This window comes from Seriola aureovittata, chromosome 4 (assembly GCF_021018895.1).
Source record: "Seriola aureovittata isolate HTS-2021-v1 ecotype China chromosome 4, ASM2101889v1, whole genome shotgun sequence".
Taxonomy (NCBI): Eukaryota; Metazoa; Chordata; class Actinopteri; order Carangiformes; family Carangidae; genus Seriola; species Seriola aureovittata.
Window position 1 is genome coordinate 16,671,412 of NC_079367.1, and position 24,391 is coordinate 16,695,802.

Sequence of the window (24,391 nt, forward strand, 5' to 3'; positions counted from 1 at the left end):
TGGAGTGTTTGACAGTGTAGATCAAGGAACAACAATACACTCGGATGGGGGTCGCCTCAGCTGAAACAGAGACCACCTCCACTAACGTCATAAAGTGTATTTATTTTCATAATATAAACCATTTATTTTTAGGGAAAAGAAGCAGGGACTTTGTTTTTACTGTTTCTTGGAAGATCGCCTTGATGTTGAATACGAACCCATCTCTGAAATATACATTATCCCACTTACATTTCAGACGACTCCATAAATTATTCAATGGATAAACAATAAATTAAACAAAATCAAAAACCTCTCCCCCTTCACCTACAGTTTACAGCTGACCTCTTCATCTATGAACGTTTTTGAAGTTGTGCGTGTCCAATTACTCCCCCACTGTTTCCTTACCTTTTAAAGTCGCTCCTCTGTCTGTTTTTTTGACCTTACATGCTGCCTGATTGTCTGTTATCATAAATGTGGTCTGTTCAAATTCCACAGATATAATTCTTTCATGAACGAAGCTGTGTGTGTTGTATTTGTGTCTCCTGTGGATGATTGGAAATACTGTAAAGAAAAGACTTCAGCAGTTCTTTGGGGGGTAGTTAAGATGAATAGACGGGATAAAAGGTGAGGTTTATTGATGTCAGAAGGTTTTTTGGGGGGTTCGGGAATGAATTTTAAGAGGGAGGTGAGTCCAACGAGAAAGAAAGGAAATTTTTTTTTAACAATGCAGCTGCTCCTCACCAACTTCCCCTCTCCCATTTTCCCCACCTCATCTCCCCTCTCTTGCTCCCTCCCCCAACATCCCTCCTGCCTCAGGACTTTAGTTCTCAGTTAAAGACATTTTAATAGCTTCCTTTTCTAAACAAACCAGCTGCCAGTAGGACCAGATAGTATCTCTGGCACAGAGCGCCTCCTGGAGGTCATTCATTAAAGACATGGCAGAGGCAGCAACTGCTACTCAGAGGTGTGGAGACTGGCACAGAGTGAAGCACTCTCTCATCATCCACACAGCCTGCTGTGTTGAGCTCTCAGCACTAGATGGCATTGGCAGTGTGCTGTAGCTCTGAACTCAGCTCCTTCCTGTTGCCTCCTCCAGGAAAGTGCTCAGCTCAGAGCTAGATAAAACTGTCAGATATTACGCTTCAGGATCACAACATTTTGTTGCTTTAAGGTTGCACAATTAATCACATTGATTCCTACTTGCAGTCGCGCTCTCACATGAAAACAGTTTTTGTATCGTTTGCATGAGGAGGGCAGTCCGTTGCGATCAGAGCGCTTCTAATTTCCCCCTCAGGTTGCTTAAGCAAATAAAAAAGCTGCAGGATGCATCATGTGACAAGCAGGCAAAGGCAGCGCGCGAGCAGAGACAAAAACAAATCGAATGTGTGACAGGAACAACATAATCAAGAACAGATACATTTCAGGTTGTATTTTGCCACAGCTGCTGCACAGCAGGGTACCGCTGCAAATTCATTCCACCACCTGAAACATCAACACAAAATACAAAATTACCAGGTAATATCTTCCATCTGACCACAAAACCATGTATGCATGACTGCACCTCACAGATTCTGACAGGTCACACTTGGGGGGGTATTAAAATGGGTTATGAAAGAATAGTGACATAAAATCATAATCCCAATTCTTAGTAAAGCAGTTTTGATTTTCATTAACTCTTAGATAGATTACATTGTACCTCAATGCATCACGTAAAAAAAACGTGTTCAGTTTAGACCTTGTCTGTCTTCCTGTTTGTGCAAGAGACAGTGTGCCGTGGTGTTATAACCGCAGAGTGAGGTTTTACAAAGAGCAGCACAAACTCAGGCTGAGTTTGAGAAAATATTCAACATCGCTCACAACACTAGAGAGTTAGAAAGTGTAGCCAATATTCACAACTTTCTGCACTTTATTTTACCAAAAGCTCCTCTCTGCTGTAATCGCTAGTCTTTTGAACAACAGTTACACAAACAAAGTAGGTAATTTGATGAAGTTCATTCAACTCAACAAATCAGATCAAAACTATTCCTTACAACATCTGCAGTCAAATTCCAGCGATCTCCTCCTGACTGGATTGTTCTGTAGCTGCTCAGTTCCTTGAATCCTGTTTTTCCAGTACAGTCAGTGAACTTTCTCCATCTCTGCAGCAACGTCACAGAGAAACACTGTATGGGTGCGTGCTGTGTGAGAATGGGGGGGGGGCATTGCAGCCATAAAGAGGTTGACCCTGTGTCCCCCATGGTGCTCTGCGATTGCCTGGGGCCAAACCGTAGTTTGCTGAGAACCCAGAACCCTTGAGTGACAGCATCCTTCCTGTTGTGGTCACCATGGGAACAGGAGAGTGTTTTCCCAAGTAAACTCAGTGGAGCTCTGCGCCACATCAAACACCGCTGCCATGAGTCAGCCTCAAGCTCTGCAGGGAACCTAACTATAGCAGAGCTAACTGCTTACAAGGCAGAGCGCAGGAGTTTTAATGGACTGTGGTTTCCTACTCGCCCTAGTTGGCTGAAGCATTTGAAGTCAGAAAGATGGCTTATGTTTGTCTTTTGTCTAAATAACCTGCATGCATGTACACACAAACACACAGACACACAAATCAAACTCCTGCAAATCTAGTGTGTATGACTGCGACTGTTTGGCCTGCGGTGCTGTTTAGCAGAGTAACAGTTCTGATGGGAACAGAGGGATTAGAGAGACCGAGGCTGTGCAGCTGGAAAACATTAACTCCACAAATGATGGCGGCACACTGCCCTATACACCCCAATGATGTCATCCTTTACAGAAGTTCAGACTTAACACACAACTTAACCCTGGTCACACACAAGCACGAGTAAGAAAGTGCAAGGACACACATACTGCAGGTTCAAACAATAGCGATGGTGCACATGCCCCACACACACACACACACACACACACACACACATACACATACACATACTAATGTTTTGTTTTTTTTTAATAATAAGCAAATGACCTGGTATGTTGCAGGCAGGTTTCCCATTAATTAATTGGGGACATCTGAGAAAATGTTTAATTGGTACAAATCGGTAACTGCTACGTTCTATAAACTCTCCTCAGGTCTCACACTTTAGATGTTAAAAACAAGATAAAAACAAATAAAGTAAATCATCAGCCTAAAATATGAACTATATTGCAGTGATACAGCAATATTAACATACTGCTTATATGTTAATATAAATAAAGTATGTGGTATTGCTACTTTTACAGAAAGTAAAAAAGGACTGAAGTACTTCTGTCCATCTAAGCTGAGGATTTAGCAAATACAGACACTGATATACTTTCCATCACTGATCTATACCCCATTTATTAATGTTACCAATTGGATCTTAAAACGTTTTCTCTTATTTAAAGGTCATGGTTCTTTCTTGGAAGTCTCTGTCCACTGCGCTCTTCTTATTTTCTATGTTACTATTTTAGCATTTCCTCATTATTTCTGCTAAAGTCATAGTCATAAGTAGCAGGTACTTACCAAGTGTAACAATCAAGCTCTCTCACCATTTCCTCAAACAAATGGCAACATTTTACGTTGTACTTTCCAGGGAGCGTCTAAGAAATAACAATTCCATGTCACTTTTTTGGAAATTATTTGGCAAATAAATGACCCATAAAATAAAGCATTACCGAAGATTGGATATCTGTGTTAAAGATAATGAATTCAGATTAAAAAGGGAGTGAGAGAGTTAAAAAAAAAAAGAAAAGAAAAAGAATAAAAGAGCACATTATTGCATCTCATTGTGTGCATGGTGGTACGGGTGTTTGTGTTTTTGTCCAGGGATGTGACATTATCCTTGTATAGTTTTGTTCTCCCATTTAATTTTGTGATTTATTTATTCTCTTAACCAGCTCTTAACTCCAGGAATGGTGTCTTGGGAGGTGAGCTGCTTTACACTGTATCATCTCCATGTTTGTGCCACTAACCACAGCGCCTGAGTCAGTTTCCTCATTCCTTTCTTTGGAGGTGCGAGGTCCTCATCACTTATTCAGCACTCCCCCACCTCATTCGCTGAAAGTTGCCGCAGGTGTTTTACTTTAAATTCATCACTCCCTCTCCTTCCATTTAAGAAGGAGGTGAAGTGAAACAATGACAAAACGAGACAAAAAAAAAAACAAACAAACAAAATACAAGACAAACAAAATGCAGAGAAGATTGTAGCTTTGGTAGCTTTCCTTGATTTACCCTTTACGCTGGATGTGCATCAAATCTGCAGTGTTTTCTTATGGGAAACGTGCAAATAATTTAGATTTAATTGATGGCTACTTAATATCATCAGTGATCAGGCCTCATCCTGCTATGATGACATAATATGTTTAAAACCAACAGACTGCTCTCAATATTAAATATAAATACCATATCTTTCCATGTAATATGTTAATATGCTAAAAAGTTTTGCACTTGGCTGAGGTGTAGATGTTGGCATATTTATAAAGACAAGATACAGTAAACTGATTATTTTGAATATATAGTAATATGTCCTGCTCGTGCTTCCTCTTCATTCACAGAGCACTGATGTTTTACTGCCACCCGCTGTAACCTACCTCTGCTCCACCAGAGAGCCCCAGTAATAAGGAATTTAAAGAAAAAGAAAGAGTCCAATAAGTGCTATGTTAGCATCAATTAAAATCAGTTTTTTAAAACGATGTTATCTTGTCGGCCTCTGATGTTTGCATAGCACCAGTTAATAGAAACAGGCAATGATTAGTATAAAATTTAACCAGTGTTTGGATGGAAGCAAACTTAAAGCAGCAAGTGCAGAAACATGTGTGTTTGGAAGCGGTGTGAAGTCAGGCAGAGTGAATGAGAGCTCCACACCAAGCTAGCTGTGTAACATGGGGACTTTGCTGGCAGCTAGAGGGCATGTTTGTGTGTGGGCAAATTTGCATGACAGCACCATTGTGGAGGCCTGGCGTACAAACAAAGCCCATCTCTGTGGTTTCTGTGAGTCTGAGCTGCTGCTATCAGGCATGTTGCACTGAGGAGACTTTAGTGGAGACGCTGTGGTTTGGGAAGCAGGGAGGCGATGGGGAGGGGGCTGCTGGCGGTGGGCGCGGTTAATGTTTCTCTTTCTCCCTCTCTCTTTGTGCGTTGCAGTGGACATATGCACTGTCATCTCCCACTGAGTGCGGCACATTAATATTTGTCCACTGTGTGGGAGAGGAACTGCAATACCGCATGTGCTCATGCCTTTGTGTGTTTGTGTGTGCCATGTTGTTTATATTTAGCTATGTAAAGCATAATAATAATGAGCGTTTATGTGGGTGGTGGGTGAGATTTTTTGTCACGTTGACATGGACACTAATGACCTTAATCATCACCTAACAACATCACCATGGTTACCTCCTACTCTCTGCAGGGAGCACAGCGTGTGCAAATGTCTGGACCTATACATTAAAGTATGTGTCACTAAATGTTAGTTGTGCAGACAGCCTTTGATAACTGTTGATCCATACAGCAAAATTATATATAGACAGAATATGTAAACTATCCCCTTAAATGACCTTTAAATGGTGTGGGTGACCAGTGATGCTTTATATATGCAACATTTTCCCACTTGCATTCGGAGCTACATTTACATATTTACATTTATTTGTTAAAATAGCAAATGGAATATTAATAATATAATACACTGAGGCTACAGGAGTATAAATGGGTGGGTAAATGTAATGTGGATAAATGTAAAGCACAATGTAAATTGTTGTGTGGTTTTATGCAGTTGTATCTTTGCAAGCTTTTTTCATTGTCCCTTGTTTAGAAATTGTATTTGATGGCATTGATGGCACCATAGCACAAGTGTTGTCAAAAGGTTATTGAAGAGGAGTTTTGCAGCCTGTCTTTTGTAATGTCATATTACACAGTTCCAGGAAAACTCATTGAATGGAGCTCAATGAAAAAATATTTTAGCTTCTCTTTTTTAATGTGGTCATTGACTTATTGAATTATTTTCCATATTACGTTAGTGTATTAACAATTAATTTCACTTCCTATTGTGCGTGTCTTTGTGGAGAGTCATTGTTCCATTGTGGAGATATTACAGCTTAAAGAAGAAGTTTGATTGATTGTCAAGTGTCTCAGCCAGTCAGAGTCAGCTAGTGTCACTTTTTCACTCCACCTCCTCTCCCTCGACCAAATTCAGCTTTTCCGGCCGGAGTGAGAGAAAAAGATGGCAAACAACAGTAAACCAAAATCCAGGCTGCAAAACTCCTCTTCACTAACCTTTTGGATGACAACACTTGTGCTATGGTGCGAGATGTATGCTTTGTACAACTTCTGGTTGAACAAGTACAGCTGGCAAGGAACACAAAGGGGGAATTTTATAATGAGAAGAATTTCAAATTGCTACGAAACATATGAAAACCATTTTGTTCTCAGAATGCATAATTTTTTTTCTTTCACTTCAGCCACACACAGTGAAAGAAAGTGGATCATGAAGAATAAAGCAGGACCAGATGTTATGGTGACGTGAAAAATTAGAGTGGTGAAAGTGATTGTCGCTGGCACTCAGGGACATCAAAACTGATGTAATGGAATTTTATACTTGAAATACTTCATACTGTCCTATTGTCTGTCTATGTGCTAAAGCAGAGTCAGGGGAATTTCACATGGTAGCTTTACAGTCCTAAAAGTCCACGGGCAACCTTCATCTGTAAAGCCGCCCACTCCCCACTTTCCAACCACTCTCAGTTCAATAGCCTCGCTCACCACTCCCAAACACTCTCCCTAGAGCCTCACACACACTGTGCCAACCTCCAGTCCACGCTGGAATATTAAACAGAATTTACTGTAGCTAACGCAATAATATGCATAAACTCATACTGCAATCTCTATACTCCGTTCTTTTAAAAAGCAACAATTTATTTGATCAAATCAGCCTGAGTGCGTCTGTGCTTTGGGTCCAGACTTCAGCGCACAAACCGCAGATGCACAAACACAGTCAGCAGAACTCTTGACTTGAAAGGACTCGTGTGATTGCAAGAAAAATGGGGAAAGAGAGTGCAGCAGAATGAAAATCTGAAAAAATAATGTAGGTTTGTGTGTGTGTGTGTGTGTGTGTGTGTGTGTGTGTGTGTGTGTGTGTGTGTGTGTGTGTGTGTGCGCGCGCGCGCGCGCGTATAGCAGCTGGTTCTGGTCAGCTGACAACTATTGCAGACTGTGATTTGTTGGGTGAGCTGGGCTGGGCTGAACCATGCACAGCTGCAGTCTGTGTGTGTGTGTGTGTGTGTGTGTATGTGTGTGTGTGTTAGAGGAAGAGAGAGAGAGAGGGAGAGAGAGACATGTAAGGCTGCCAGTGTGTAAGCTCAGCAACAGCAACATTAGGAGCTGGAGACTGGAGCAGAGCAGTGCAGGAAAGACAGAGAAAGCTTGCAAAGCAGGACTGGTAGGGGAAGGTGGGGTAGGACAGGGAGGGTAGGATGGAGCCTCAGTTTTCCCACTGGGCTTGAACAGAGCACAGCACCGCTGGCTGGACCAGGTGCTGGACTGAAGTGGACTGAACTGTGTCATCTGAGCTCAGGTTGCCAGGGATAGACAAGGTGAAGCCTTTACTGCTGGACGGGGATCAGGCTGGACCGAGAGTCAACAGCAGTGGATTATGGGTTGTTCGGCCAGTGTGGTTCTGCTTCTACGCTCAGTGGGCGGGGCAGACTGCGGCCACATGTGTTCACGACATGACCAGATGTCACTGGATGCCGCCACGCCCACCCTTGAGGGTTACACCACTACCACCTCACCTCTGACCATCATTGTAATGGTAACCAGCAGTACTGCACTCCCAACTATACCTCCTCTGATGTGTGTGTGGGCAGGTAGAGGGGACTACAGTATGTGGGTGTGGACTAGACTATTGTGTGCTCAGTGTGCATCATATCTTGATGTGCTTTAGTGTATATTTTTGTGCATTTTAAATTGCGATGATGGAGACGTGTCTGAAGCCAGAATGTAAAAGACCTGTTTCTGTGGAGCAATCATTTTCAACCATGTGTATAAACTTAATTCTGGCTTTCTGTTTTTTCTCTACATTTTTGACTTTCCTTGTCTAACTTTCTCTTTTTTTTTTGTGGTTTTTTTTTTACGGCCTCTCTCTGCAGCTGAGGTTGATGTATGATCAGTGATTGGGGCCTGGTTGTTTCCCTTCACAGCTGAGAGGCAGAAGGACGGAAATGGAGGGAGGAGAATAGAGGGGGATGGGGAGGTGGGGGTCAGACATGGGGAATCTAGTTTCTGTGGGAAAAATCTGCTTTCTCTGCATCTGCATATGGCCTACAGAGAAGATGGTAAAAATAGCTAGTCATGCAGGACCTTGATTAAGATGGGGGGATGAGAGTCGTTTGAATGAATGCATGAAAGAATGAATGACTGGATTAATCAATGAATGAATTATATAAACATACATGTGTGTTTCTCTTTGCTGAGTTTTCTTTCCAGAACAATGTTGCATGTCAGCCATCTGTTTGGTATCTGTATCCACTAGTGTTGGCCAGATTTTTTTTTTTCATTCCCAGAAAGACCCTGGTTTCTGTAAGCCCAGTGGAAAAAATGTTAGAGTTTTGGCAGGGTGGGATCTTTACAGTCGCCCCTTGTGTTTCCCCTTTCTTGTCTTTCCCTCCATAAACCTCCTGTCTCTTCTGGTGCCCCCTTTTTTCTGGTCTCTGTGGCAAACTGAAGTCATGATAGTTTACACTGCAAATTCATGTTAGCCTGCAGATTCTTGCATTGTACGTGTAAGAGCTTCAGCTGATATGCGCAGGCCAGGCAGTTTTTGAAACTCATGCACTAACTCTGGCTTTTGCCGATCTTTGTAAACATGTGATATTTACTCGTCACAGTAAGAGTTTCATCACTGCCTACAGCTACAAAAAAAGCATAAATCTCTCAGACACTTTCATAGTTGAAAGATTTTATTATAGAATGCAATCATGTTAGGAAAAGTCTTCTACCTCAGATTGGTTCATAATAGCAGCAGGTTTTTTGGAGCACAGGTTCATGCTTGAAGGCAGTGATCCAGTGTGAGATTCACAGATGTCCAGGCCAGATGTGTCAGTGTTTAGACACTCATACAGGGAGTCATGTTGCTGGATATTAAGAGGATCAAAGGAAAACTACAGCTGTGTGTCATCTGCATAAAAACAAAAACCCTATATAATATAAACAAGTGGCAGCATGTAGGGTTATGCAAGTTATGGGGAACTCCAAAGGTTAGATGCAACATGATAAGGTTCTATTTTAAACATATGAAGTATGAATAAAACTTTAAAACTGATTTCTACCCACTGTCGAATATTTTCATCTTAACTGGATTGATCAGCGGTTGTCTGAGACGTTGTTCTGAGATGTGAAAGAAATTTGCCAGCTCCTAGCAGTAAATATCTATTGATATTTGAGGAGGCGTATTCTTGAAAGATTCATTCGTTATCATGAAAGTATCTATGAGAACCTGGGTTGGAAAAAATATTCGCAAATTGGTCTCTAGTTTGTGGTCAGTCAAGAGAAGGTTTCCTTAGAAGTGGCTCAACGTCTTCAGGTAAAGAACAGGTTTGTGAATTATCGCTCAGTTTACAGGAAATAAAACAAAGCTGTAAAAACACTTCTTTAAAGATTTTGACTGGCAAAATGTAAAGAGAGGCTTCATTGTGACCATGGTTTCCACCAGGGATCTCAGGGTGTTTGTGGGAAAAATTACAGACTGTACAGAAGTGATCTATAAATCAACAAAGCATACTTTGACAGGAGTTTCACACATGCTACATCAGTGGTAGTCCTCTGGCTGTCTCCCTCCAAGCTTGACAGTCTGTCTACCCCTCCCTCACCCTGTCACTGACACTGTGGTCAGTGAAAGAATGCAAATCCTCCACTCTCTCTTTGGCCACTGTCACTCCTCTTTGGCGTTGACCTGTTGAGCGCTCTTGAGTGACATTCGATGATGTGTTGCTGGTTGGCTAATTAGTTGTTGACAAGATGTTGTGAATTTGGGAAGTATTTGTCGGTTCACTGTTCAACCATGGCTGCTTATGGTTTTGTAGAATGACCTTCACACATCTGGAGGGACAGACAAAAATAGATGTGTTAAGAAGACAGAAGAAACAAAAAAAAAACAGTGTAGTGTTTGTTTTGGAAGAAGTCAAGAAAAGACTCACTGGACTTTCACCGCTGACTCAACATGTCAAATTGTCCCTACAAAAGTGGAGAACACTGTTTTTCATCAGAGGGACGAGTTCTCTTAGAAGTATGAATCCCCATTAGTCCCACTGTGTCTCTCCCCAGACCCTGTATTGCTCTAATGATGTAAAGCAGATGGCTTCTGTCTGGTTTCTTCTCCTCTCTGCTGTCTCAGCTGTCTCTGTCCTCCCATCTCTCCCCCTCTGTCTCTCTTAATCCCTATAAATCTTCCTTGCTCTATCTTTTCTTCCACGCTGCCCCTTCTCTCTGATTTCATCACACTTTCCTCACGTCTCTCCCCTAATAGGATGTTAAGCCCTTAAATCTGAGCTTGAGGGTGACACAGACCAGCTTGTGTGCATTATGTGCAAAGAGGTGGACCCTGTGATTTCCCTCCATCTTTGTCCTTTTTGACTCTCCATCTTAATCATTTCCCAACTTAGACACACCCCCCCCCCCCCCCCCCCCCCCCCCCCCGGTCTGATTCCCTTCGTTCACAGTTATGTGGGAGGAAAGCCATGCTGTGAGCCACCCGTCTAGTGCTCTAGTCGCACCCTCTGCACAGCTGTAGTTTACCAACATCAACACCCACTCTACCTCACCCCTGCTAAGAGGGAGGGAGCAGGGGACTGAAGGAGAGATGTTAAAAGGGATGTTTAATAGCGTGAGAACAAGGCAGCGGGGTAGAGACAGAGAGGGAATCAAAGGAGGAAGAAATAAAGGAGTGCGCTGCTGAGGATGTTTGATGAGACGAGGAAGCGATAGAGGAGGGGAAGAGAGGGAGGAATGGAGGGATGGAGCCAGCTGAGGCAGCTGGTTGCAGAACAGAGGATGGATGGAGGGAGGAACAGAGTGAAAGAAGGAGAGGGGACGTTGAGCTTCTGCTTGTTGCAGCAGACGTTAAATAGACTTGAAGCAGTGCAGTGCTAACAGCATGATTATGATTCACTGTTTCAGATGCAAAACATCAAAGACCTATTAACAGTTATTAAATCAGGTAAACATACAGTAGATTATGATTAATGCTTTAGTTAGAGGTGTCTTGTCCTCGTAGACTTGGCCATGTTGTTTCACTCTCTCAGAAACGCCGCAGTTACATTCATGAGACATATAGTAGTGTCATCTCTGCTGAAAGTCTCATAAACAGCAAGATGATAGGTCAAAGAGAAACACATGACATTTTGCATTTGAGACCTTTGAATTTACATGTCAAACAGTTTTTGCACTTTAACCACAAATTTGACTTCACGAAAACCAAGTCCCATTAACTGACTCAAGCGCCACACACTATGTACTATATTATATACTACAGCACGTATTGCCACGCATTGCAGGAGAGTGAAAACAGAAGTGAGATTATAAAAAGATTATCATCGCTACAATTCTACACATCCACGTCTAATTCGTCACACATGCTTTAAAGGCTTAGTACACACAAATTACAAAAATACACTATGTTCTCACCTAGCTCTTATTGTATCTAGCAACGATTGATTTGATTATTTTAGATTAGGTTTTAAGATATCCCTCCCTCTGCCTCTGCCCCCATACAACGGAATGAATGGAATTTTATTTGTGGTGTTGACAGCATTGAAAAATGACATATATTGATGTGAGTGTTGGAGTTTCCCCATTGGTCATTGCTCTCTCAAAATGATTTGGTATGAACAAGCAGTTTTGGCAAGCACATTTGTCACTGGATTTACTGAGTTTTCAGACCCTGACTACTCTTTAAAAAAGCACCTAGGGACAAATCTAGCGACTTTTTGAACACACCGTAGCCACTTTCTGTAGTGAGAGTCGCTAGTACTGACCTGCAAGCGCTTGGTCGGGCTCACCCTCCGCAGGGACATCTCCCTGTGCTGACCACATGGCAGCTGACGTGAATGAGCTTCTAACTTTCCATCTGAGTGATCATTTCACGAGTAAATATAACTGAAGTCACAACACAGCTGTTGTCCTTAACTTGTGCTTATGGTGATTTTGTCAGACGATGTCGTGGTTACAAAATCAGGATTTTAGCAGAGCAGCAGCTTGGAAGTGACTGCTGGTTAACATGCAGTCTTAATGGGCTGTGTTTCAGTCACTATTTCATACTTGTTTCGTTGTCTGACAACAGAAACAGAAAAACATGTAAATGAGAACAGCTTTATTGGAAATTTGGCTGTATTAAGATACGGTATATGTGAGTAGCAGAGTGGCTGAAACTGACTGACACTTGGAAGAATGAAAGTAGCCTATGACACGGTCCAACCATATACTAGGTTTTGACCTAGTCCTGTTATTATAACGTCGTTCTTCCAAAGAAGTAGTTCCTGTAAGTAAACTGTTGACAGCATGTTCTGTATGTCTTAACGATTAGAGTTAAGTAATACAATATGTATTTTTCCCTTTGGAGTACAGGTGAACTGATACTTTAAAGTAGAATAGTTTAGTATTGATTCCTCTGTATCACTTAATCCATCAGTGCTCCCAAAAGGCCTAATGGTGGCACCTTATGTAATGTACTAAAATAACAGCTGTACAAGTTTGTTGTATCATCAAAAGTTGTTTCCTCTTGTGCAGATCTTTGTTCTGCTATGAGGTTTAAACTGGGGAAGTGAATGTACATGCAAAACATAGATATAGATGTTACTTTGTATTTATGTTCTGCAATGTTTATTTGTTTCAGTGAGATCATGCATCAGCGAATACCATTTGTATGTTTTTATTTTGAATGTTTTTTTTTTTTTTTTTTTATCTCATCCGAGGAAGACTAGCTTTAGAACAAGAAGTTGATGGTTTGCATGCTCGTTCATATGCTCGTGTTTGTTTTCGTGCATGTGTGGGCTGAAGGTGTGCTACTGTTAAATTTGGACAGAAGGAGATAAAATACTGATTCTCTGACTTTCAGTGTGTGTGAGTAAATGATAGTGTATAACTGTAGAGAGGGGTTGTCCTTTCTGTTTGTACGATGAGTAATGTGGAGTCTAAAATAAAATCATTTTCTGTAAACTGTTTCCATACATTGTCTTGCTGAATAGCCCTAAAGTGAAAGCTACTGGATTAAAAGTGATGCATAGAAACTGGAGAAACTGGTTGATTGGTTTCTTATTTTGCCGGGGATTTTCTCTCTGTCTCAGTGTGTGTGTGTGTGTATATGTGTGTGTGTGTGTGTGTGTGATATGTGTGTTGGACATCAAACATCAACTTCCTCTACATCCACGTGTTCTGACACAGGCTCATAACCTCACTCAGTGTTAGTTCTGCTTCTGATAGCGCACATGTCTTCGATGTGCGTTTTGTTATAGTGTCAAGCGTGCACTTAATTCTACCGGCAATGAGCTTCAGGAGTAAAATCACCTTCAGGAGGAAAATTAAGAGCAAACGAGTGCGATCGGATTTCAACCGGTTGAGTATTGTATGTATTTGTATGTTTCTTTTTGTTTCTGCTAGTTGTTACAATGTCAAGTGACATTATACTCTCAACTCGTTTTTGTTGACTATCACATGGCTGTAGTGTAGCAGTGACTAACATATGTTTATATGCTGTCAATCATAGTGATAAGTGTCATTCACACACCTTTAAGGATGATACACCACAGTCTGATCTGTCGGCATTAGACAGTAATCAGTGTTTTGTGATGGTTATTGTATGCTTCATTTTCTCCCCTTTTTTGAAGATTTGTTTGTGAAGGGAAGCGCCACACACAAGCGAACACTTTGAAGTTTATCAGTTTAAATGACGTGTGCATTAATGATGCACACGCAACAGAGCTAATGACACTACTCGTGACGAGAAAGCCAGACTTTCCCCCGAAACGTTTACTCTGATGTCACATGGGTGAGAGTAGAGTCACATTGAACACATGAAAGCCTATTACCTGTTACTTTTCTCTTTCGTTTTACTGCTCATGATTGTTTTCCAGAGAAGCTCATTTCAAATCAGGACTACAACTTATGTTTAACTAACTATTGGTTAATCTGTTGATTACTATTTTTCATTCATTGATGAACTGATTGTCTACAAGATGACAGAAGATAGTAAATAATGCAAAAACACAGTCCAAAACTCAAACATATCCAATTTACAGTGATATAAATCTATAAATATATATTTTTTGAAAAAGCCAGTTAGTAAAACTACTAAACAAGTTTGTGAGAACAGACACAAAAAACATAAATCTGGAAAATGAAACTCAACATTATGTAAATACTGTAGGTCTGGATGGAGTATAAAGCATGCTGACAGGTTGCATCAGCATACTCCCTTTTAATGCTGTATTAGAGAACATTTTCACAGTATACAGTATGAGTGGTAAGAGCAGTTCTGAGGCAGAGGGTTGTTGTAAGGCATGGATCACCTTCTGTTGAGTTACATTCTCACCTTCCCTGTGTTGCTCTCTTGGTTTTGTTCCAAGAGGCCTATTCTGACTGTTAAGGCATCTGTGGTGGGTAAAAGCTTGGGGCTGCACTGCACGCATGTGAACCCAGCCAGAGATCTTTACTTCCTCTGCCTTTCTGACCACAGCCTGCTCAGGTTCTCACTTTGCTGCTGCTGTTGCTGCTTTGTTTCTATCCTCTGAATGACAGGAGTAATTTACCATTGTCCTCTATCTGTAAAACACATGTTTAAGATGTTGTTTTTTTTGTGTGACTCTTTGACCAGTTACATAATCCTTCAACATAGTATAAATCTCTTTGAGGAAAGAGAAATCCAGAGTGTAATGGATTGTTTTGACTTACAGAGCACCATCGTCATTCTACAGTTTACAGTTTGGTGGGATGGGGGGGCTCGGGGGAGTGTGTGAAAACAGACTTTCACATATAGAAGCGGCTGTTAAGCGGCTAGTCTTGTATGTGGTGTTTCCATATTTGAGGGCATAGAATTGTCAGTACATGTTGGTCTGGTTGCTGTACATGTGAAGTTTACATTTACTGGAATGAAATTCAATCTGTATCTGTTATGTTTGTGATTAAATTAATATATTTCATTTGATTTAAAACTGTAACTCTACATGTATTGTTTTGTTGGATGTGTCAAGGCCTAATTTCAGCTGTAGTGTTACTTCCTCTATGATTCTTTTAGGTCCTAATGATGTCATGGCAAAACAGACGAAATGTCATGATCATGACTATTTTTTGTTTTCCAGAATGGTGAGATTATGTGTAAGGTGTAGCTAATTTACTGTCACTCCTTCCATCTTTAAGTGCTATATTTTTGTTGGAGTATCTGTCGTGGAGAGTGCTGTTAGTAAAATCTTGTTCTCTTCTTTTTGCTGTAACAGGTAGTTGTTCATGAACACCACTCTGCGTCTTCCCTCTCGGCTTGTCTGATTAAAGATATGAGACATGAAATAAAAATAGATTTGAGTAAGGATGTGTGTGGGACATGAAGATGTGAGATATTAATGCCAGTATGATACCTTTTGCAGTACATATGACAAAACATGACTTTTTTCATACTTTAGGTTCAGGAATGTAAAAATGTTTTGTTTAACAAAACATGACAAACTGCTCAAGGTTAAATATGGTTAGGGTTATCAAATAATGAATAATTAATTAATAAAAATTCCCAAATAGAATATAGTCTAAAGATAGCAAATGTTCCCAATCAGGAAATATTTGATCAATTTGACTAAGCATTCATCGTATCGTATCGTATCGTATCGTATCGTATTGAGGTTTGACACCAAGCCAAACAAGTGATTTTTCTGATCAGGTGTCTTTGTTTCTATTTGCAGCAGGAGAAGCCGAAGGTGATTGATCCTCTTGACTATGAGGCTGTCATCTCTGAGCTTGGGGATGAGTTGAAGGAAGACCCTCTCAGAGAACTGCTCCTATTCCCCGACAATGATTTCACGGTAAGCGTGCGTATGTGTGTGTGTGTCTGCGTGTGTCTTTGTTGGCCTGATGCTTGAGTGGTTAATGCAGTCAGAACAAGAACATCCTTGTTTTTTATTCTGATTTCTGGTTCTCTCAGTGTGGAGTGAAGTTTCATCACTCAGACACAGATCAGGGGAATTTCCACTGAATCACCCATTGAATTTTCAGTGTTTCCCCATGTGTATTATGAGCACAGCTGCTCAGATTTCACACGGTTCATCAATATTCACAATGAAACATAGCAACAAATACATGCATGCCAGCTGTGATGCAACCATGTAGTAGTCCAGCATAGACCGTGCACTGAACCTTCTGCAAACATTGCACCTTGATGAGGTTGGCACACCATACGATCAGGATATGATTAAAACTGTTTCAGTTCGTTCATGCAAGTGTGATTTCAGCACCCTATTAACACCCCAATGACACCAAACTGGTCTTGTTCACTTGTACGTAATTTGTTCACATTTGTGCAGGCAAAACAAAATCTGTTCTGCGTTATTTCTTAAATTACCATAATTTATTTATCTGATGTGTAGTGCTTTTAACTGGAGAATTAATGAAGCAAAAATGTTTGTTTTGCTTGCGCAAACTTTCACAAACGATGTGAAGCAAATGAGTCACCACTTTGGAGTCACTTGGACATTAATTGGGTGCTGAGGCCTGTGCTTAAAGATGTAATCATATGGTTTGCCAACTTCAAGAGGAACAAACATAGACTAAACTGGTTTAACTTTGTCCTGTAGACTTTAAGATAACTGGATCATTATGTTTATATGATTTATCTATTTCCATTTATAGTATGCTCAATATATACTGTATAGTGTAAGTAATTCTCTGTGTTAAGGCATTTCATTTTTTTGACATTTACTACCACAGCTACAGTACTGTCAAAGCTCCCGGTAAATTAACACACACATTACAAGGCGAACACAAATAACCCTATACTATATAATATATAATGATTCTATAATGATCATAAACAATTCCTCTACCAATGCACATAAACATGAGCCCACCATCCACACAGCTGAAAAAAATTCTACAGGAAACACTGATGTTCATTTATGGAGTTTCAGTATGTATCAATTTATTTTGATTCATTGACTGATCGTTAAGTTTTGCATTAAGTCTTGAAGTCTTGATTACCAATTCCTGCAGAATTCAGTCTCGAGTTACCAGAGCTTGATTTGATGACTTTATTTTATTAAGTATTTTTGGGCCGTTTTAACCTGTATTAGATTATTATAGTGTACAGTAAAGAGCTGAAAGAAAATGAGAGGAAGGAAAGAGGGGGAATCACATGCATCAAAACTCCCCAATCCCAAACCAGGGAGGCTGTGGTTTTATTGTCATTGTCAAAAACCCAAAAACCCCAAGGTAACCGGGACATATTGTGATAAAATTCTGAAGTCTTAATAAACCTTATTTTGTTTGACTAACAATGTAAAAACCCGAAGATATTAATCATTTTTTGCTTTATATCATTTTCAATGATACAAAGCAAGGAATATCAGCAAATCGTCACACAACAAATGTTGGGTGTTTTACTAGAGAAATGATTACATTTTTATATGGCTGTCAAACAGGTAATTGACTGAGCACTGATTGTTAGCTGACTTGGCCTTAACACAATGTTTCCCTGCCTTTTATGAAATGTATGCAGGAATACCCATCTGACCCTACACAAAAATGGGAATAAGACCACTGCTGCTTGGCAGTCCCTGTCTGCAACTGTAATTTAGTTTTTGTTTTTTAAAGGGCAAAGATGCATGACAAATTACATGTTCAACACATAAGAATACCTGTTACGAAAGAAGCAAAAATTCACTTGGTGATGGGAAACAAGGAGGTTTATGGGAAATAATCTTTATTTTAAAGTAGAGGTTGGCAAATATGGCTCATGGATCAAATCTCATCCTGCATCAAATTTATATGGTTCTGCATAGACATTTTCTGTTATAGGCCTAAATTGAAGTCTAATAAACTTACCAACTGAATAATAGATGAAAGTAAAATATTCCTTAACTTCATTTCAGCTGTTGATGATGATATACTGATGTTTAAAATGCAATATGTGGCACCTTTCACTCCAGCAACACACACTTATTCACACTAATCATGCATGTTTAGCATTGTGGTCTTTTCATTACATTGAACAAATTTATTCTCCCTGGCTCCCTTTAGCTCTTTGTTCATTACTGTGCTAATGCGTTTCTGCAGACCCAGATCCACTGCACATTAAGATGACCTAATTGGCTGCTTGTGGTAAAAGGATTCATTTGCTTGTGCACCCCAGAGTTGTAGCTTGACTGCACAACTCTTCTGGTTCCCAGCTCTGTCTGGCTACAGAACAATTTCCTCTGATTTTCTTTGTCTCTGCAGCCTACAGTCAATTTCCATAATTGTAAGTGAAAGTGGCTTGGCAGAGTATCGCCAATGCACAAAAGGCATTTACTAGATCTGCTTCTTTGCCAGTTGGTTAGTGAGCTCAGTGCTCTAGCCATCTGATTGCGTTGTATAAATCACAGTCTGTCTCTGTTCATGCACAAACATCCTTGGTGCTGACTTGTTTTCATTCCCCTCCTGCACAATCACTTCGAAATATATTTCTTCTTTTTGAATATGAGTGTGCACTTTAAAGACTGAATGTTGACTTTCTGTTCTGTGGAGTATAAAGTATACTTTTATATAATTAAAGCCGCATGATTTATAGGTTAGGTTATCAGTTGTTGGACTAATCAGTTCTGAGAACGGGGGTACATGTTCAGAGATTTAACTTAAATTATTAATTTTCACTGCAATAAAGCTGGGCAATATGTTGAAAGAATTAATTAATAATATCATTAATATACTGGAGAACTTTTTTCATGTGCTCTCAAATCATTGCTCATGGGGTATTGATATGTAAGCAATAAAGCATGATGACGAGTTGTGATAAGTAAAAAGAAGACTAAGAGTCTACAGCTGCTAGCGCCTCTATGAGGCTGTACTTATGTGTTTCGAGCAAAATGTTAATGCCAGAAAGCTAACATGCTCACAATGACAATGTTATCGTGCTGATGTTGAACAGGTACAACAGATGAAGAGTTAAAAGATAACAAAAATGAATAGAATTCGTCCTCTGGGGATCATGAATGTCTGTGCCAATTTTCATCTAAATCCATTGAATAGTTGTTGAGATATTTCCGTCTGGACCAAAGTGACGGACCAACCGTCAGACATTACCGTCCTTAAAGCCGGGCCACTAGCATGGAGTGGAGTCTATTGTTATATACAGTTACAGTATATATGGATGAGGGTTAGGTGGGGGGGATTAAAGTAAAAATAACAGCATGAAGTGTGTTGTTAGGCCTCCAGAACAGCTTGAGTGCTCCTTTACATAGATTGTCTACGTTTTTTCCAAAATCATCTTTCTCTCTTTCTTTCTCTTATTTTCACTAGTTTGGACATTGAGTTTTCATCATTATGATTTCAGTATATATGTGGTTTTAATGACACCTGCCAGGCTTTCAGAAATAAATATTTTAGGTAGAAGACACCTGAACAGAATAATCCTTACCACTCTTGTCTTGTGATCAGTTTAGTTAGTAGATGACAGCCAGTACTACACAATACCTTTTTACCTGTTGTGTGTCAACCTAGGTGGCTCACCCCACTATATAACAGAGATTTACTGTTGTGTTAACAGCCCACCTCGATTCTTCCATCTCTCCAGGTGTCCACGGTGCCTCAGGAGAGACGGACTCTCAAGTCAACTGTTCCTGAGGGGGCAGAGCTACAGGCGGAATGTCTGCTGGTCGGACAGGTGAGTGTGTGTGTGTGTGTGTGTGTGTGTGTGTGTGTGTGTGTGTGTGTGTGTGTGTGTGTGTGTTTGTGTGTTTGTGTGTTTGCCTACATATGTGCTTGTGTGTACAGGACTTAACTGAAGCCAATGCGGTTTTAGAATGTAAAAGGCTTCATTTGGTGGTGAGCTCTGTCAGCTTAGGCTGTTCCTAATATAGGACATCCTGATACCGGTTGAGAGGTTTCGCCATGCCTCTAAAATAAACCAGATGTGTGTGTGCGTATCTTAATGCGTATTTGCCCGTGTGCGTGTGTCGGAAAGGCCTATCAGAGCTCATTTCAGATCGACCGGCCATAATCTCAAGAGCTCAGTGGAGAAATAATATCCGTGGAGACGGAAACTCCCCAGACAGAACTGTCACAGCTCACTGGAGACTTGTGTGTGTGTGTGTGTGTGTAGGTGTAGTCCTGTCTGAGGTTGATATTGTAGCTGATAATATGTATGGTCTGTTTATAACTTGTGACATTGTTAATAAAAGATCAAGCTCCTTCTAAACAGTTGGATTAAGGAGAATAGCCACACACCATTCAACAAGCAGTCAGATGAGAGGATGTGAAACTATCTTCCGTACTTTGTGACTTGTGTGGGTGTGTCTGTGTGTGTGAGTGTGTGACAGAGAAAGAGAGAGAGAGAGACGAGAGAGAAGTAATCTATTAAGATGTAAAAATGTCTTTATTTGCAGATTCCTCTGGGGCAGATTCTTAATTCAGTTCCTTTTATAATTTAAATAATCTAATAATGAATCCCAGCCTGCACATCAGTAACTAGGCCTCAGGAGAGCTGACGTCTGACTGTACTTTCACTGTAGGTTAGCTTCCCTCATTGTGTGTAGACGTTTCAGCTGCTCCAGGTCACAGTTTCCCAGAGAGGTCATCATTTTGGAAAGTTAATATTTAATCATATTCAACTTAATCTCCCTCCTCTCCTCCAGGCCTGTAAGTATTACAACTCTGAGCTGAATGTGGTCCAGTTCAAGTATGATGACTACGCCGGAGACTACCGTCTGTTGCCCAGGTGACCCATTTTGACATTGCTCTATCACCCTGTCACGCGCTATGTCTGCTATATGGGTTTAACACCCCCATTTTGTGTGTGGGACAACTTCTTGGCCAGATGCCAGGAAGTCACTACACCACTCAGGAAATAGTCTGGCACATACAGTACAACACCCCCCTTCCCGTAAACCACAACTTGTCACATTCACTTTTTGATTTTTGTACCGATGAAACAAACAATATATAAAGTGTGATGCTGGAAGGTTTTGTTACCTTCGCACAGACCCAGGCGAGCTGTCCCCACAGCTTCCAGTCTTTATGCTAAGCTAAGCTAAAATATCCTTCTTCTGGCTGTAGCTTCATATTTAGCAATCAAGAGTGGTATCAATCTTCTCATCTAACTCTCATGAAGAAAGAAAGGATCGATTTCTCAGCATGTTTTGAGTCTGAAATGTGTCAGTAAAGTCAAGTTTCTTAAATTGTCGGAAAACTGGCATTGATCAGATTGTTTATCTTATTTTCTGATCACATAGCTTGTGATTTGAATTGAATGTTTCTAGTTTAATACAGTTTTTATTTATATTCATTTGGTTTTGTTCCATACCTTACTGTATATAGCAATGTATTATGATATGGAAATTTAAAAACAAACGTTGATTTAGATTTGTTTGACTTCCTGACTTGATTAAAGTTGTGCTGGATTTTTTTAACCAATAAATACCCAAACCCAAAAGCAGCTGTTAACCTAAAGAATAACCCCAATTTGTTACACTGAGGTGGGAGGTCATTAACAAGAACAAGATGGTGGCTGGTACTAAGTGAGAAACAAGTTCAAGTTCAAGTTTAAGATGGAGGGAATTTCAAGGCTAACAAATGTTAACTTTCAGTTCTCCCTCCATCCCCTTTTTATTTTAAATGTCAGTCATCCAATCAGTCACCCATTCAGTCAGTCAGTCTTTTATTTAAATCAGGGTATCAGTCAGTCAACCGGAGCTTCGTCAGTCCCAGTGAGACTGCCCCAGAACAGCCCTGCAGTTACTGCTCTCAACCACAGGAATGTCCCTCTTATGTCCCATGGGTTGCCACTGTATTCTTATAGTCAGTTCACATGACCTCTGAAATGGGACCCAGGATGAGCTATAAAGTCAGATGCATCTTAAACACAAGTTAGAGCACAATAACGCTAAAATACCATTACATCAAGTTCAGCTGTCCTTTGTCATTTTAAATCCACGACTATTGTATTGCTTGTTTACTAAACTGACAAGCTCACCGAACATCCTATGCTCACAGATTTATGGAGCGAGTTGAAGTATAATACACCAGGGAAACCATAGTACAATGGGAATCCACAACTACTGCATATGTGTGATTGTCACTGCTGTGATTTGAGTGGAGCAATCTTAATCTGTGCAGACCAGCATTAGCATTCCTGTGTCAGCGGCCAGCCCACAATCACCAGAATTTGTTTAAACATAGTCCCCTCAAGAGATTTTTTCAAGCAGCTTTTACGACTGTGTGACTTTTAGCAGAGTGCAGCCTAGCTGTCTGCAGCTCACAGCACACACACAAAGGCATTTTTCGTCCCATGGCACACACACAAAGACGGGTCAGCCTGTGAAATTAGTGGAGCGGGATGGAGTGAGGACTACCTATTGTTGATTCCTGACGGAGGATGATGGAGCAGAGTCAGCCACCTGCACTCATTTGCACCAGTCAAACAGAGGAGATTAATTGAATTCCTGAAATCATTTTCTCTCTCCATCATTATATTTCATTATTAGAGATCCACATTTTCTCACTATCTTCCTTTTCTTTCTCCTTTCCTCCATAGGAAACTGTACAAAGCAGAGAAGCTGCCATCCCATTCTTTTGAGATCGACTATGAAGACGTGGACAAGGATGAGGTCAGTAATGACCATCTTTTTGACAAATGCTTTTCAGAGTGAATGCATTACATACTGGATACATCCTGGCCCTCATGTTTAAATTAGTTTATCGTAGCCTCAAAGCTGTTAAAATATACTTTGCCGGAGCAGTTATCTCATTACAAGTCAGTGGGACATTGTTTATGAACATAATTTGACTGACAAATAGCCATCATAAACTAGAATAAGTCTGGAAAGGCTCCTTTTCTCTATTGATCATCTGCTCCCGTTTGTCAAAGGGATAAATGGAAAGCTAATGTATCAGAACTGATCATGTTTTACAGGATACCACCTCCCTGTCCTCGTCCAAAGGGGGAGGGGGAGGAGGTGGCGGTGGAGGAGGAGGGGGAGGTATCGGTGTGTTTCGGTCAGGCTGGCTTTACAAAGGGAACTTCAATAGCACCGTCAACAATAGTATCACTGTTCGGGTGAGGAAATGTCTGATGCTCTATTTTTACATGAACACGCACACACACACACACACACACACACACACACACACACACACACACACACACACACACACACTTTTTCTGTCTTGCTTTTTCACCCTTATCTTCATATCTCCCTCTTGTTTTCGCCTGTTTTACTTCAGCTTGAACTGTTACCACAGTTATTTTTACCCAAACTTTGCAAACTAGATTTTTCAGGAGTATTATCAATGCACCACTGCCTACATGATTATTTTTATGTCATTCTCAAAGTTAAATAAAAATATTTAAGGAACAATCTTTTTTTTTTGTGTCCTTTTAACATACTGTAAAGTCACCATAATTAACTGCGTATGACTTTGTCCTGAAGCTAGGCTAATTCCATTAAAATGTATTGCTATCTATGCAGTCATTCAAGAGGAGGTATTTCCAGCTCACCCAGTTGACAGACAACTCCTACATCATGAATTTCTACAAAGATGAAAAGATTTCCAAGGAACCCAAAGGCTGCATCTTCCTTGACTCATGCACTGGTGTGGTACAGGTGGGTTTTCATGCATTCATATAAACAACAATATACAATATCAATACAATATCAAAGCCCCTTCCCTCCAAAACTACTACACACAAAACATGAAGCTGTTGGATACAGAAAGAAGCAGCATTTAAGATGAAAACATCTGCACACTTAATTCCAGTGCACCACATCTGTCTAATCTCAGCTTGTGTTTGCAAAGACTTTCGTCAGGGTATCCCTTTATAAACAAAACTCAGTAGCAAGAGAAGTGAAGTGAAGTGACAATTAACTTTAAATAAGTATTGTCTTTTAATAGGCTCATGGAAGTAAGCGTTTAGCCTTGTTGCGTTTTTATCCTCAACAATGAATTGTATGGCAGGACTGGTTGATTGTAGTCTTGTATTTCCCTTTATCATTATCACATAAATCCATCTCTAACTTTTTAAAGGTACAGTAGGGAACAGACTGTTCAAACTTACGTACAACATCCTGTTTACAAGTTCCCATAGCCAAGGCAGATTAATGCAACTGTGCATACTATATTCTGTCATTTTAGTGTTATAATTTAACATATCTTTGTAAAATAAAAATAAGTTATTTTTAGCAGTAGGCTTCATGTTATTTTAGATATTTTTAAAAGGGATTACTAGGACCATTAGGC

At 40.3% G+C, this 24,391-nt stretch overlaps 1 protein-coding gene across 8 annotated transcripts in view; it reads left to right on the forward strand.

Moving 5' to 3' along the window:
- dock10 (dedicator of cytokinesis 10) overlaps positions 1–24,391 on the forward strand; it is a 64,421-nt gene that overhangs the window by 12,968 nt on the left and 27,062 nt on the right. For 3 of the 8 annotated variants that reach the window (XM_056373744.1, XM_056373749.1, XM_056373745.1), the window contains exons 1-7: positions 7,340–7,742; positions 15,871–15,990; positions 19,731–19,820; positions 20,791–20,873; positions 22,689–22,761; positions 23,067–23,210; positions 23,623–23,757. In XM_056373744.1, the coding sequence (XP_056229719.1) occupies positions 7,584–7,742; positions 15,871–15,990; positions 19,731–19,820; positions 20,791–20,873; positions 22,689–22,761; positions 23,067–23,210; positions 23,623–23,757 (804 nt within the window). In that variant the 5' untranslated portion in view covers positions 7,340–7,583. Of the gene's footprint in view, positions 1–7,338; positions 7,743–13,397; positions 13,548–15,870; positions 15,991–19,730; positions 19,821–20,790; positions 20,874–22,688; positions 22,762–23,066; positions 23,211–23,622; positions 23,758–24,391 lie in introns of those variants that run through there. The other 5 variants (XM_056373747.1, XM_056373751.1, XM_056373750.1 and 2 more) reach the window with 4 other exon arrangements.